Consider the following 16,319-nt stretch of genomic DNA (forward strand, 5'->3'; position numbering starts at 1 on the left):
TCTCTGGAAGATTTACCCCCCACCCCTCCTGACCAGACTATTTTTTGCAATATGACAGTGTTATTTCAACCGACAATTGCGCGGTCATGCAACACTGTACCCAAATAAAAGTCATGTCATTTTTTTTCTTACAAATCAAGCTTTGTGGTGGTATTTGATCACCACTGCGTTTTTTTTTTGGCGCTATAAAAATAAAAATCAACCAATTTTTTTTTCTCCTATAAAACAAAAACTTTTTTTTTTAATAAATATAAATTTCTTCGTAAATTTAGGTCAATATGTATTCTGCTACTCTTTTGGTAAAAAATTCCAATAAGTGTATATTGATTGATTTGTGCAAAAAAGTAACCGGTAGTTTTTTTTTTTTTTTTTAAATACTAATAATTGTGGCGATCAGCAACTTATCGTGAGACTGATATTGCGGTGGACAATCTGACACTTTGTGGAAATCGGTGACACTAATACTGAGTGATCAGTGCTAAAAAATATCAGTGCTCAGTGCTGTGGAGTCTGAGTCGAAGGAGATTTTGGGTACCTGGAGTCGGCAAACAATGCACGACTCCTACTAAATTTAGATTGGAATTAAAAAAGCAAGTTTAAATGTCCCAATTCACAAAAAGTTATAATTAATGACTTCTCTACTGTAAAAATAAAGACCAATGCATGCAGTGCCTCACGTAACCGCAAAACGAACACGTTAAGTGACCGTGAAGAAGCATGCTTTTCATGTGCTTCACTATATGGCACGCAATGCACAATTAGGAGCTGCAATACTTATACTTTCCATAGTGTTGTGTTCTGCTGTTACAGGGAACGCAGCGTCCATGTGTAACCTAGCCTCTCACTGATAAGGGATTAAGTAAATATGTTTTTTGCAGGACTAGAGACACTTGTATAAGTGAAGGGAATGGAGGGTCAATAGTTCAAGACTGAAGCTGTAAACCATTGGAAAAACTGCTGTCATTCAGCTAAGGCTATAAAAACTCCTGTGGTAATGACATGTATGTTGCCTTTCTTTCCTTCAAGGAATGTATAAAATACATTTGCATATTTATACAGAGGAGTCAGAGTCACAAAAAACGGAGTTGTCGGAGTCGGAACATTTATCTACTGACTCCACAGCCCTGCTGACACTAATCAGTGTTTTTGTGTAAACTGTGTGGTGCTTTTACTAAGGGAGGAGATTGATTTTATTCCCCTATTCTCGGTCATAATTTTTGGTCTTTTTTAGTTTATTCCAAAAAAATAAATAAAACAGCAGTGATTAAATACCAGTAAAAAGCTCTATTTGTGTGAAAAATAAAAATATAAAAATTCCATGTGTGCTTAGTGTTGCATGGCCGTGCAATTGTCAAAGTGTGACAGCGCTTAAAGCCGATAACTGGTCTGGGCAGGAAGGGGGTAAAAGTGTCCACTATTGAAGCGGTTAAACTAAATTCAGCTTTAAAGACAACCAGGAGCAAGCCCCAGCAACCCAAACAAGACAAAGACAAAACTAGCATGTGCAGCGTGAGTTATAGCCAATAGATGGAGCTGGCCCCTGGCTTTATTGGTTTGCATTGTGTCCAATCCTACCGTGGCCTCCAATAAATGCTGGAGTTAATCATCTTAGGACAGCAAGCCGCAGTAAATGCAAACCAACATCGACTCCGATTCACCCCCCCGCCCCCAAAAGATGGTACACATTCTTTAAATTGGTTACAGAACAGTAGTAAAGAATGAACACACTGCTATGCCCGCAGACAGAGGGCGCTTTGAGGCAAGTTTTCCTTCACTGCTAGATTCTTTAGTTACCACAGCAGTATCTTTGTCCCAGTTTATTATACTCCACCTACCTGAAAGTGAGAACTGGACACACACTTTGATATTTGCTTAAACAGGGGTTCCTGAATCTTTTTAAACTGAGTTGGCTCTATTACATCCAAAATCTCTTCTATTTCACCTAAAAACATCACCTGTACCAAAAGAAAAATGTCATTATACAATATGTGAAATGTGTGAAGATTCTTTTGAGAAGTTAAAAACAACTTTTTAACATTAAAAGAAAACCGTTATTACCTCTTTTTGGCTACAAGTTTTGGGCCAAAACTTTAACAACCCTCTAATAACCTGCAAATAAACAGCCAAAAAAAAAAAAATTTAAACAAATTAATGCAACCGCCTTCACAGAAGAAAAAGAATAAATAAATAAAAAAATCACAACAACTTTTTATATCAGTTCTGCTTTGCCAATAGTTTAAATTGTCATTAGTAGCATTCAATGTCATTATGTCTTCAGTGCATCACGCGATTGCTGCATTTCTCAGCTTCCTTTCATGTTGTGTGCCAAAACAGGGAAATTACCACCTAGCTTCTTAAAACTAACCAGAGCTCCATGTTAACTTTTAAAAGCCCTGCCTAGAAAAATACATCACAAGACGCCATCAGCCAGACAACTCCTTGTGAATCCTCACAGATTTAATTCCATTTTTTTTTTTACTGGGGCCTAACATTGTGGCCAAGCTCCATCAACTTCCATCCTGCTAAATGAGAGGACTCTTACAGATCACCAAGGCAGCCTCACTAAACAGAGGGATGGTAGTTGGTGGAGCAGGTCGAGTTGGTGAAATTAAAACCTCACCTTGTAAAAACAACCCATTCAGTGTAAAATAGAAAATGAAAAGGAAAAAAGTTTTTGTATCCCCCTTTTTTATATGTATACACAAGGTATTAAAGGGGTTGTAAAGGTTTAATTTTATCTTTAAAATAAACATACCATGCTTACCTCCACTGTGCAGTTTGTTTTGCACATAGTGGCCCCGATCCTCATCTTCTGGGGTCCCTCGGGGGCTGTCACGGCTTCTCCCTGCAAGAGCCAACCCCCCTCTGGGAAGCGCTCTCCCAAGGGGGTTAGCTTGCGGGCGCGCTCCAGTGTGATACAGTCGGCGGCCATAGCCACCGGCTGTATCACTCGGCCCCCATCTCCCGGCGCGCCATTGATTTGGTTGACAGCAGCTGGAGCCAATCGCTGTGCTGCAAGCAATCATCCAATGAAGAGCCCACAAGAGATGGGGGAAAGCAACGTGGGATGGCGCCCACGGAGATTTGGAGGTCAGTTAAGTAAAATGGGGGCTGGGGGGGATGCAAGGTGTTTTTTCACCTTAATGCATAGGATGTAATAAAGTGGAGTTACGTAATCTCTGTTCTCCGCTGCATAAGGAGCGCAGAGAGCTGGGGGAGGTGAAACAGCAGTACACTGGTACTCCCAGTGAATGTCTGTGCAGCGGCGGGCGGGGGGGGGGGGAGGGGGGTTAGCATTTCATCCTGATCATTGGAGAGCAGGCTCATCAGTGGGAGGTACAGACCAGGAGACAGACTCCAAGACCTGTCCATTACTCTCACACAGAGCTATAATGGGGAAGGTACAAGAAAGGTGGCTGGGGGGGGGGGGGGGGTGTAGAGAGCACAGCAGCCTTGGGTCTTACAAAACAGAAATTCCAGGGAATGAAGCCATTCATTTTCTATTAAACTACAGACTGGGGAAACAAATGGAGTACAGATCTGCTCAAAGCACCAGCAACAAGGAAAAATATATTTCTGCCTGGAGTTCAGCTTTAAGAAAAAAAAAGCAGGCTTACTGAAGAACCTTTTCTGGCCAATTATTCAATAAAAGGTGTCCTGTGATTTCTGCTTTATTTGTTCTTTTTATACTTCCAAACAACCACTCCTTCCAAAGAGAAAGAATGCTTACACATTAACATTGCCAAGAGCGTAGTAACTACAGTGCTGGAATGTTGAGTGCTATCTGAACATTCCACAGGACACATACTGATAACCATTCACCAGTTTTTTCCCCCAACTTATGGAATTCCAGCTGTTGAAGTTATACGTTTCAGCTTGCTCCACCACCAAGAAACTTGTTCTACAACAGCTAGAGAACCACGTGTTGCAAGAAACAGCTTTAGACAGTGAAGACACATTGTACTGGACATTTTTCATTGAACCCAACTGCATATTTTAAACCTGATCTCCAGGGTAATGTTGTAATATTTGATTTTTTTGGGGGTTTTAATATCACTTTAAGCAAATAAAGCCTTTCTTAAAGGCGGAACTTCCGCTTGTTTGCACCTCCCCCTGGCACTTTTTTTTGTGTGTGTGTGGGGGGGGGGGGGGGGGGGTTCCCCAGGTACCTGCTCTCATTTACAGGTCAAACCGCTGCAGTGATCTACGAGAATGTTCGGCCCTCTCCTCTCCCCCACCCAGCCTTCTGTGACACACAGGTCCCAGAAGACTGCAAAACTATTCACAAAGCGCAGTGCACCTTGCACAGTAAGAACCCAGCTGTAAATCCAGAAGGCTTTACTGCTAGCTTTCCTTACCCAAGATGCTGGCACCTGCAACCAAAACCGATCGAAGAATTGTCTCTGGTGAGGACATCGCTGGATTCCTGGACAGATAAGTACTTCTATTAAAAGTCAGCAGCTAAAGTATTTGTAGCAGCCGACTTACTTATTTGGGGGTAAACTGGAGCGCCTCTTTAACCACTTCCCGACGGCTGTACGACTATATACGGCTGCAGGGTGGTTCTACTTCTCTGGGGCGCCGTCATTTGACGTCCGCCCCTTTCCGCGTTCTGATCGCGCAGCGGGGAACTTCTGTGCTGGCCATGTCCCTTGGACACAGCCAATCACAGATGAACGTGAACAGCCAATCGGAGTGGCTGTTTGCTAGGCGATCTGTGCGGCCAATGAGAGATGATCTCATATGTTTACATATGAGATAATTTCTCATTGCCGGCTCTCACAGACAGCGTGCCGTCAGGGAGAGAGGAGACCGATCTGTGTCTCTTGTACATAGAGACACAGATCGGTCACCTCCCCCAGTCACCCCCCTTCCCCCACAGTTAGAACACTATATAGGGAATCCTCACCCCCCAGTGTTAACCCCTTCCCTGCCAGTCACATTTATACAGTATGTAGTGCATATTTATAGCACTGATTGCAGTATAAATGTGAATGGTGCCAAAAATGTGTCAAAAGTGTCCGATGTGTCCGCCATAATGTCGCAGTCGCAATAAAAATCGCAGATCGCCGCCATTACTAGTAAAAAAAAAAAAATAATAATAATTCGGTCCCTTATTTTGTAGGCGCTATAACTTTTGCGCAAACCAGTCGCTTATTTCGATTTTTTTTTTACTAAACATATGTAGAATACGTATCGGCCTAGACTGAGGATAAAATATATATATTTTTTTTTTAATTGAGCTATTTATTATAGCAACAAGTAAAATTTATAATTTTTTTTTTCAAAAATTGTCGCTCTATTTTTGTTTATAGCGCAAAAAATAAAAACCACAGAGGTGATCAAATACCACCAAAAGAAAGCTCTATTTGTGGGAAAAAAAAGGACGTCAATTTTGTTTGGGAGCTACGTCGCACGACCGCGCAATTGTCAGTTAAAGCGACGCAGGGCCGAATCGCAAAAAGTCCTCTGGGCAGGAAGGGGGTTTAAGTGCCCAGTAAGGAAGTGGTTAATATAGATACTTGGTAAGCATATTGCCCCCACGAGACTTGGGTCTAGTCCCTGGTTGGTCAGGCATCCAGTGCCACATTGAGGGAGGTGGTTGCTCCTGTGTGCACTATACCTTGAAGTGACAGGTTGTTGGTATGGAGGTGAAGCCAGTGGAAAATTACATACAGCAAATCGGTAGTAATTTTCCCTATTTATTGAAGGTTGTGTCCTGCCGTGGTTTTATTAATATTTCACCTAAAAAGACTTTGACAACTATTTTTACATTCATCGGTGTGTACATACATAAATATATACAGTATCTCACAAAAATACACCCCTCACAATCTTGTAAATATTTTATTATCTTTTCATGTGACAACACTGAAGAAATTACACTTGGCTAAAATGTAAGATAGTGAGTGTACAGCTTGTATAAGGCCGGGTTCACACCTATGAGAATTGGTTGAGGCTCAAACTGCATCCAATTCGCATAACATTATCAAATACATTGTTTTCATAGAGGCTGGTTCACATATGTGCGATGCATTCGCACTGAGCATTGCCAAAAAAGTGTGCGTTTTCTAGGTATTGCGGTGCGGCTCAGGTGTGAATTCAGGCCCATTATCTTCTATGGGCACGCATCTGATTCGCAGTTGTGCTCATTTCTTTTCAGGATTTCTCTCATTCACCTCAATACACTATTTTTCACTTAGGGGTGTACTCACTTTTGTTGCCAGCGATTTAGACATTATTGGCTGTGTGTTGAGTTAGGCCCCTTTCACATTGAGGCGTTTTTCATGCGGTACAACGCTAAAAATAGCGCTGCTATACCGCATGAAAAAATCATGCCCTGCAGGCTTCAATGTGAAAGCCCGAAGGCTTTCACACTGAAGCGGTGCGCTAGCAGGACCGCTCCAAAAATCCTGCTAGTCGCATCTTTGGAGCGGTATAGGAGCGGGGTGTTTACCGCTCCTATATCGCGCCTTCCCATTGAAATCAGTGGGAAACCGCGGTAATACTGCCCGCAATGCGCCTCTGCAGAGGCGCATTGCGGGCGCTAGTAACCCTTTTTTTCGCCCGCTAGCGGGGGTTAAAACCACACCGCTAGCGCACGAATATCGCGGTAAATACGATGGTATAGCGGCGCTAAAAAACGCGCTGCTATACCGTCACCGCACCTCCACTGCCCAATGTGAAAGTGGCCTTATTGTGAGGGGACAGCAAATTTACACTGTTAAGTAAGCTGTACACTCACTACACAACATTGTAGCAAAGTGTCATCACATGAAAAGATAGAATAAAATATTTACAAAAACATGAGAAGTGTACGTGTGTGTGCGTATATATATATATATATATATATATATACACACATATATACACACACACATACATATACACACACAGATATATATATATATATATATATATATATATATATATATATCTGTGTGTGTATATGTATGTGTGTGTGTATATATGTGTGTATATATATATATATATATATATGTCACACACACAATGCAACTGTATGCCCCAAGTCAAGAATTATTACTATTTCTCTCTCACCAGTTTTCATGTCATCGGTCTAAAACAGTTGCTATAGAATTATAGATGCACTGTATTCCATAAGTCTAACACTCTGCTCTTCGTGTCTTTCATGTTAATGATATTCAACAGAACAGAGGATACAGCTTCATGCTACACTCCCACATAAACATCCTGGCTATTTTTAGCACACCTACTTTCCAATCTGAGAGCCGTGCTCATCTCCACTGTCACCCACTCAAAGGGAAAAGATTTGTTTACTACATCAGAAAGCAGTATTTATATTACATTCATACATTCAAGGTGAGCTTTGCTATTCGGCTGGATGAGCTTTGTGAACATTTACCCATTTGTATAGATAATGGTCACCAGTATTGCAGCATTACTAATTTCATTAGAAAGCACACACACACACATTCCACAACATTGCAAAATGAAAAAGGTGAAAAGAAACAATACTCAAAATCAGATTCCCTTTAATCACGATGAATTGCTTGTGGCTGTGCTCTCCCAACTCTAAGTATTGTCAAGCACACCATGGATCTAATTGAAGAAACATCACATACCCCAACAGGAGCGACTCAACAAAAACCTAGCTGCCTACCTCCTGAATGCCGCCCCTATGTCCAATAAGAAATTCAAAAATTCCTTACAGGCAGTCCCTGGATTACAAACAAGAAAGGTTCTCTAGGTTTGTTCTTAAGTTAAATTTGTATGCAAGTTGGAACAGGTAAATTTTTTTAAGTGCAACTCTAACCCAAATGTTTACGTTTTGGATAGCATAGGGAAGGGTTAACTGGCTATGCAGTGAAGTGGGATTGCTGACACGTCTGCCAGACAGTAGGTGGCAGCATGCAGTGTGCAAGATGGCCGCCTGGCGGTTTCCAGGACCAGTGTGACGTCAGGCTGCCTCCGTTTGTAAGTACGAGTCTTTTGCAAGTCGGATGTTTGTAACTCGGGGACTGCTCGTACTTAAAGCGGAGGTTCACCCATACATAACTATTTTTCCCCTTAGATGAATGCTCGTTTTGTCTAGGGGAATCGGCTAGTTTTAAAATATGAGTCGTACTTACCGTTTACGAGATGCATCTTCTCCGCCGCTTCCGGGTATGGGCTGGGGGACTGGGCGTTCCTATTTTGATTGACAGTCTTCCGAGAGGCTTCAGACGGTCGCATCCATCGCGTCACGATTTTCCGAAAGAAGCCGAACGTCGGTGCGCAGGCGCAGTATAGAGCCGCACCGACGTTCGGCTTCTTTCGGCTACTAGTGACGCGATGGATGCGACCGTCGGAAGCCTCTCGGAAGACTGTCAATCAAGAAGGAACGCCCGCTCCCGAAGACCCATACCCGGAAGCGACGGAGAAGATGCATCTCGAAAACGGTAAGTACGGATCATATTTTAAAACAGCTAGCCGATTCCCCTAGACAAAACGAGCATCCATCTAAGGGGATAAGAGAAAAAAATACTTAATTGGGTGAACTCCCGCTTTAAACATTTGTTCATGGCAGCAAAAGCCTGTATTCCGGCATTGTGGAAAAGTACAAGCCCCAGGACCATAGGAAGAAGAGAGGACAAAAACTGGAAGATTTGGGCTCCCTACTTCTCAAACCTTGCTCGTCTCTCAGCCCCAATTTACTAATTGGCAAATATTCAGCATCTTTTCCCATCCCCACTTTTGTCCTGCCCTCTTTTTCTATTGACCTACCTCCTCCGATTCATACTTTCTCTTGCTGTGCGTCCTCTTTTTTTCCTGCAGTTTACTCATGTATATATTGTTTTCGCTACATGTCAAACGTGAAAAATGGCCTGGAATGTATCGTCAGCAGCTCCCAAACTATCACAATCAATATTTCTAGGGGTTTAATCATCCGCCCTGTCACTTGTACAGGTTTAGTATTGCTGCCTTGTTCTATGGTATCCATTTATACATTTAGCATATGGTGCAGTTTAATGTTTTTGGCTTTGTATTGCTGAATTCCTTGAATACAGCTGATGAAGTCCTGGAAGGATGCAACGCTGCGTAGGGGAGGAGGAGCTAGTGCACGGACTTCACCCGCTGCCATCTCTCGACCCTCGGATCCCGCAGCATTGTTCTGATTGACATTTTTATTGGCAAGTTTTAGATTGAGCGCGCCACCTTGCGCTATTATTTAATGCCCTTTCTGTTAATAAACCTATGGAGAACACTTAGAGCGTGTCCCTTTATCTTTTCATACTCACCTTGGCTTGTTCGGTCCCATTAATACGCTGGAAACCATTGCCGTGCTGGGGGAGATTACCACCATCCCTCTGTGGATACAAGTGTACATGACCTTCTGTTGATCAGGGGTCCACCTTTTCTGGTAAGTGCATTGGCTTTGTGGTGGCGGGTTTGTCACCTATATATGACCAGTGGATCGGACTTCACCTTTCTTCACGAGGGATCTTGTCTTCCATTCTGGAACTTGTAGTTCCTCACCATTGCTGGATGGGCTTTTTTCTCTCAATTTTATTGCGCTACACTAATCATTTTTTATTTAGTATACAAATAAAATTAATCACATTACAAAAAAAGTGCAACGTTTTGGAGCTGTGCAGGGCCCCTTCATCAGGCATGTGAAAATTTGCACAACTGTATGCACCCATTTAAAGCACAACGTCACTTTCGTTCAGAAGAATAAACATTCCCCTCTGGGTGATCTATGTACATTGCAAGGATTATAACAAACTGTTACAGATTCCCTCCTTTTTGTTATTCTGAAGAAATCCATGTGCGTTTGTCTGCATCTCTGTTCTGAGTGAGTGAAATGGGATTTGCTTATTTCCACACGAAAGTGGAGTTACCTTTTAAATGAACATCCACCAATCAAGAAAAAGCAAAAAACCCCTCCCATCACCTAGCATAAATTTACCTTTTTTGTAATGTGATCTTTCTTCAATAAAAAAAAATGTTAGGGCTTATTTGAAGATCCATGCTGGTGAATATTTACAGTGTTGTGCATGCTCCATTATCCAGCTGGTTGTCGCTGCAGTACCTTTGAGAGCCCATTCCAGGAATGTGCGAGATGGGGATAGACAGTGTGCTCTCCCAACTTCTCATTTGACAGCTGAGGGGGTTTAGTCACACGAGTGAATGGCTAAAAAACCCTCCTTTCTTTTTGATCACATAGAAAGCAAGCTTTTTTTCTGAAACTTTACACTGGTTATGATAAGGTGTTAATACAGACGCAAACAGTGTTTACTGATGCTCTAAATTATTCTGTATTCACATGCAGTAGATCCGTGGATCTCTCTGGAAGAACATTGATAAAAAAATAAAAAATAAATAAGGAAAAATCTTCATACAGGTGGTCATTTTGAGCACAGCGGCCATGGCTGCAGCTGCAGAACCTTGCGGTACATCTCCAGTTCCGGCCTGGCTCCATACAAGCTAAGGAAACATTCTTTCATTTTACACATTCATATTTCTCAGCCAAAGTACATAAGGAAAGGAATGTCAAAAATACTCACTGGCTCTGTCAGTGCTGCGTCCTTCTCCAAAAACTGGACCACGCAATATGCCAACTAAAAAAAAAAAACGGGAAGAAAAAAAAATATACGTTTCATTATGCAGTACGGCTTCTAGATTCAGACAGATCAGTTTAGATAGTCTAGTAAATTAAATCACACATAAGCGTAGTGTGATATACATTGCATCATAATGCAAGTATTTATAAAACCTAAACTTTTTTTTTTTTTAGAACGTAGGTTAAAAAGTTAGGTATGAATGTTTGAAATCTTATTTTTTTTTTTTTTTTAGGGAGACTCAGCAATACTCAGCAATAAGTGAGAGGAAATCAATCCAAGGGATGGGAAATTATCTTTGAAAGTTGAGACCTTCCCAACCTTATTCTTTTCAGAGACATTTTAAAGAGTGATTTTCAAAACATGTCATCAAGTCCCATCAGCAGTAACAGGAAGAGAAGAGAGATGATCTGCCACGTTTCCAGCTGAAAAAAAAAAAACCCTGGGCGAGAGGGCCACAAGAAATTGCCTGGTGGGCCATATTAAGCCCACAGGCCTCGTGTTTGACATGTGCGTAAAAAAAAAAAAAGAAAAGAAAAAAAACTGCCAAATCAAGGTTAGTGCCAGGGTTAGTGTCACAGTAAAGGTCAAATGTCAAGGTTGGGGTCAATGGGCAGAATCACTATATTTTTGGAAGGATTATTATTTTTTTTAAAAGCATTTTTTAAATTAGTGTCCGTTAGCTTTAGTGTGTTTTAGGTAGGATAAAAAAAAATTCTGGGCCCTTCTAGATTGTAAGCTCCAATGAGTAGGGCCCTCCTATATTAATTTGTATCACAACTGTACTGTCTGCCCTCATGTTGTAAAGCACTGCACAAACTGCAAGCACTATATAAATCATGTTTAAAAAATGATATTACAAGTACAAAACAACATACACATTTGTGGTATCAGACAGGAGTGGGAGGAATATATTTTGGTGTATTCTTTGGTGGTAAATTATGGTAATAGCAAGAAATATAAAGCATTTTTTTTTAAATGTAGCCGATTAAATATTTTTTGTGCAGATATATATATAAAAAAAAAAAAAAAAATCCACCTGGATCAACAAAGCAGTTGCGATATGTATAGATTTACCAACGCATGTCAAAGTTGCAAAATTGTGTCCAGGCATGAACGTTTGTTTTACCCTCAGTCACTAAGGCTGCATTCACACCTTGGCGTACAAAATCGCGGCGTTTTGTCCCGCGAATTGCGGCGACAAACTGCGGCGTTTTGTAACGTGATTTGCGGCGACAAAACGCTGCGATTGTGAATGCAGCCTGACCCCCTCTATGGAGATGGTTCACATCTCCTATGCCGAACGCCGCCTGAAAAAAAGGTCCGGGACTTGTTTTCAGGCGGCAGGCGTACGGTGTTCAGCGTGGAGATGTGAACCATCTCCATAGAGGGCAATGTGAAATCATCCCTCCAGCGTCTCAGGGGCGGCTGCGGCGTCGCACTATAGGCGTATATACGCCTAGGTGTGAACGGGGGCTAAGGGATTAAAATCGTGTCTGTATCATGTCATATCAGGTCATGTGTTGGTTTCAGTGTAAAAGTGCTGCTTTTCTACATAATGGCTGCAAATGTATTAGTCATGACAGTTACTGATAAACCTCTACAACTGTCAATGAAGTTGAAACCTGAATAGAGAATGCATCCTACAAGGCCGACTCGCTCTCTTCATGAAAAGGAGCTTTAAAAGAAATAATACTGCGGTTCTGGAGTGAGCAGTGCGATTCTACAAACTGGCTACTACAAACTGGCTATGTGTGTTCATTCTGAGAACTCTCAATTCAATTATAAAGTAGGAACAGGTGCAAAGACTTGACACTTCTCAATGTGACAGCAGGAAGGCACTACACTGACCTGTGCATGAAACAGAGCCAGGCCCTTAGCTGTGTGCATAGGAATCAGGACTTTCATTAGGAATTGCTTGTGCTCAGCTTTTAACGGTAATGCAAATCCATTGATGATGCTGTGATGAAAACATAGGAAGAGATTTTAGTAAGAAGTCATAGCCTGAAATATCAAAACACATCACCCAATATTTACTAGAGGAAATTTCTACAAGTTTGTAAAAAAAAGCTCATTAAAAAGAATGCAGTATACTAAAGTTGTGTTTATAGGGGAACATAAAAGAAGGCATAAAAACAGCAAGCCTCATTTAGTGGTATGTGTACCCTGGAGAGTACATCTAATGTGTCCACTGGATATTTCCGCTTATCCACTTGCCGACCAGTCCCTAGACTTCAAGTGGTTATACCGGGATGGAAGGCATCATCCCTATACCATTATTTAGAGCCGACGGTTGGATCTCTTGTAAAAGCAATCCTACCAGGAGCCTCGATTAACCAGCTGGCACTTCTGATGGCTGATCACAGAGCCGAACAAAGACCAGCTAGGCTTTGTTCCAATATGTGATCTAGTGTGCAGGAAGTGATGATCTTGCATCACTTCCGGTTTACAGGAGTGCAAATGGCGCCATTTACAAGGGCAGAGGAACCCCGATCTCTCCATAAAGAATACCTGTTACATGCCAATTGCGGTCACAAGGGATGTTTACATTTGCTTCTGACAGCAATAAAAGTGATCCAGAAGTACCCCCCTCTCCCTGTGCAAAGGCAAATGCAAGTATCAGTCCTGTACACATGCAAATGATTGTCCCACACATGTGAGGCATCACCCCAAACATCAGATCACCAGACCTCCTGTGTAAACCTAAAGTAGTAACCCGTAAAGGCTTTTAAACCGTTACCTATGGATAGCAAAATGTACACAGTTTGTCACCGTTGCACGGGTGTGTGCAATTTTAAAGCATGACATGTTTGGTATCCATTTACTCAGCCTAACATCATCTTTTATAATTAACAAAAAAGAGATTTTTAATACAGCTTACCTGTAAAATCTTTTTCTTGGAGTACATCACGGGACACAGAGCGGCATTCATTACTATATGGGTTATATGGAGTACCTTCAGGTGTAGACACTGGCAATCTCAAACAGGAAATGCCCCTCCCTATATAACCCCCTCCCATAGGAGGAGTACCTCAGTTTTGTAGCAAGCAGTATGCCTCCCAAAATGGTCCTCAAAAAAGAGGGGTGGGAGCTCTGTGTCCCGTGATGTACTCCAAGAAAAAGATTTTACAGGTAAGCTGTATTAAAAATCTCTTTTTCTTTATCGTACATCACGGGACACAGAGCGGCATTCATTACTATATGGGATGTCCCAAAGCAATGCTTACAATGAGGGGAGGGAGAACATCTCCAAGACAAAAGGATTTAATTTAGAGATATACTCAAATCATAATAAATCCAACTTAGTTGAGAAAAATAATTTTAAATTTTAAATTTAACTCAAAAAAGAGGAGCCCCCGGAATCCGAGGGTCTCAAACTGCAGCCTGCAGCACTGCCTGCCCGAAGGCAGTATCAGTATTCCTTCTTACGTCCAACTTGTAGAATTTTGTAAACGTGTGGACAGAAGACCGGGTTGCCGCCTTGCAAACTTGAGCCATAGAGATCTGGTGGTGTGCTGCCCAGGAGGCGCCCATGGCTCTAGTAGAATGAGCCTTTAATGATACTGGAGGAGGCAACCCTTTCAAGCCGTAGGCCTGAGTGATTAATTGCTTAATCCACCTAGAAATGGTGGACTTTGCAGCTGCCTGCCCCTTCTTGGGCCCCTCCGGTAGAATGAACAGCACATCTGTTTTCCGGATCTTCTTTGTAGCTTTAAGATAGGCCTTCATGGCCCTGACAATATCCAAGGTATGCAGCAACCCTTCCTTTCTGGAAGTAGGTTTAGGGAAGAAGGATGGTAATACCAAATCCTGGTTCAAATGAAAACTGGATATGACCTTCGGAAGGAAGGAAGGATGAGGGCGGAGAACGACCCTGTCCTTATGAAAAACAAGATATGGTTCCTTACAGGATAAGGCCGCTAGCTCCGAAACTCTTCTTGCGGAAACTATGGCAACCAAAAATACTAACTTCCTTGTCAGTAGAACCAAAGGAATTTCAGCCAACGGCTCAAACGGTTGTTTCTGTAAACTTGACAGAACAAGATTTAAATCCCACGGACAAAGCGGGGATTTAACTGGAGGTCTAATACGTAAGACCCCTTGAAGGAAGGTCTTAACCAGCGAGTGGGTGGCCAGCGGCCGCTGAAACCACACTGACAGAGCAGAAATCTGTCCTTTGATTGTGCTTAATGCCAATCCTTTATCCACTCCTAGCTGGAGAAAACTTAATACTCTATCGATGGTAAATTTGCGAGAAAAGCCATCGCTTGGACTCACACCAGCCTACATAGGCCTTCCAGACCCTGTAATAAATCACCCTAGAGACCGGTTTCCTGGCTCTGATTAGGGTAGAGACTACTTTCTGAGACAGACCTCTACCCCTGAGAATCAGGGATTCAGCTTCCAGGCCGTCAAATTTAGATGCCGTAAGGCAGGGTGGAGGATCGGACCTTGCGATAGCAGGTCTGGCCGTAGAGGAAGAGTCCAAGGGTCTCCCACTACCATCTTTAGGATGAGTGAGTACCATGCCCTTCTGGGCCATGCTGGAGCTACCAGGATGACTGGTATGTGTTCCACCCGGATCCTGCGCAGCAGGCGGGGTAGTAACTGGAGCGGGGGAAACGCATAAAGAAGTTTGAACTGATGCCAAGGGCAAACCAACGCATCGGTTCCGCAGGCCATCGGATCCCTTGAGCGGGATATGAACCTGTCTAGTTTCTTGTTGAGTCTCGATGCCATGATATCCACGTCCGGCACTCCCCATCTTTGGCAGAGTGCTTGAAAGACTTGTGGATGCAGAGACCATTCCCCCGGCCATAGAGTCTGGCGGCTTAAGAAGTCCGCCTGAAAGTTGTCCACTCCTGGAATGAATATTGCCGATATGCAGGGCACATGCGCCTCTGCCCATAGGAGAATCAAGCTCACCTCTCTCTGAGCGGCTTGACTCCTGGTTCCCCCTTGGTGATTTATGTATGCCACGGCCGTGGCATTGTCTGATTGAATTCTCACCGGGAACCCCTGCAATTTTGACGTCCAAGCCCTGAGGGCTAGTCGAGCAGCTCTGAGCTCCAAGATGTTGATGGGCAACTGCTTCTCTGGCTTTGCCCAAGTACCTTGGCGAGTGCAACCATCCAAAATTGCTCCCCAGCCCGTCAGGCTGGCGTCTGTGGTCACTATCTTCCAAGCCACTGGGCTGAAAGACTTCCCCTTCAGTAGATTCTGAGGGTCTAACCACCAACACAGACTTTGTCGGACTCTTGATAAGAGCGGCAACGGGATATCCAAGGCCTGTGGCCTTCTGCTCCATGCTGACAGGATGGCTGCCTGTAGGATGCGAGTGTGGCTCTGGGCGTATGGTACCGCCTCGAACGTGGCCACCATCTTGCCTAGTAACCTCATACATAGGCGAATAGTCGGTTCTTTCTTGCTTAGAACCAGTAGGATTAATTCCTTGATGGCTTTTACCTTCCTCAGAGGTAGGAACACTCCTTGTTGTTCTGTGTCTAATCTCATGCCGAGATATTCCAACTGCCTTGTGGGCTGGAAAGCTGACTTTTCTCGATTTAGGACCCAGCCGAACCTCTCGAGGTATTGGACCGTGAGGGCCACTGCTCGCTCCAAGCCGGGAGACGAGTGGTCTATGACTAGGAGGTCGTCCAGGTATGCTAGGATCGTGACCCCTTGGATCCTTAGCTTGGCTAGGATCGGAGCTAGGACCTTCGTGAACACCCGGGG

At 43.1% G+C, this 16,319-nt stretch overlaps 1 protein-coding gene across 3 annotated transcripts in view; it reads right to left on the minus strand.

The window, feature by feature from the left end:
• PPP2R5A (protein phosphatase 2 regulatory subunit B'alpha) overlaps positions 1-16,319 on the minus strand; it is a 141,148-nt gene that overhangs the window by 8,424 nt on the left and 116,405 nt on the right. For 2 of the 3 annotated variants that reach the window (XM_040351476.1, XM_040351478.1), the window contains exons 7-10: positions 12,435-12,543; positions 10,530-10,583; positions 2,059-2,124; positions 1,836-1,955 (exon numbers count right to left, since the gene is read on the minus strand). In XM_040351476.1, coding sequence (XP_040207410.1) covers positions 1,836-1,955; positions 2,059-2,124; positions 10,530-10,583; positions 12,435-12,543 — 349 coding nt within the window. The remainder of the gene's footprint in view (positions 1-1,835; positions 1,956-2,058; positions 2,125-10,529; positions 10,584-12,434; positions 12,544-16,319) is intronic. The other variant, XM_040351477.1, reaches the window with a different exon arrangement.

This window comes from Rana temporaria, chromosome 4 (genome assembly GCF_905171775.1).
Source record: "Rana temporaria chromosome 4, aRanTem1.1, whole genome shotgun sequence".
Classification (NCBI taxonomy): Eukaryota; Metazoa; Chordata; class Amphibia; order Anura; family Ranidae; genus Rana; species Rana temporaria.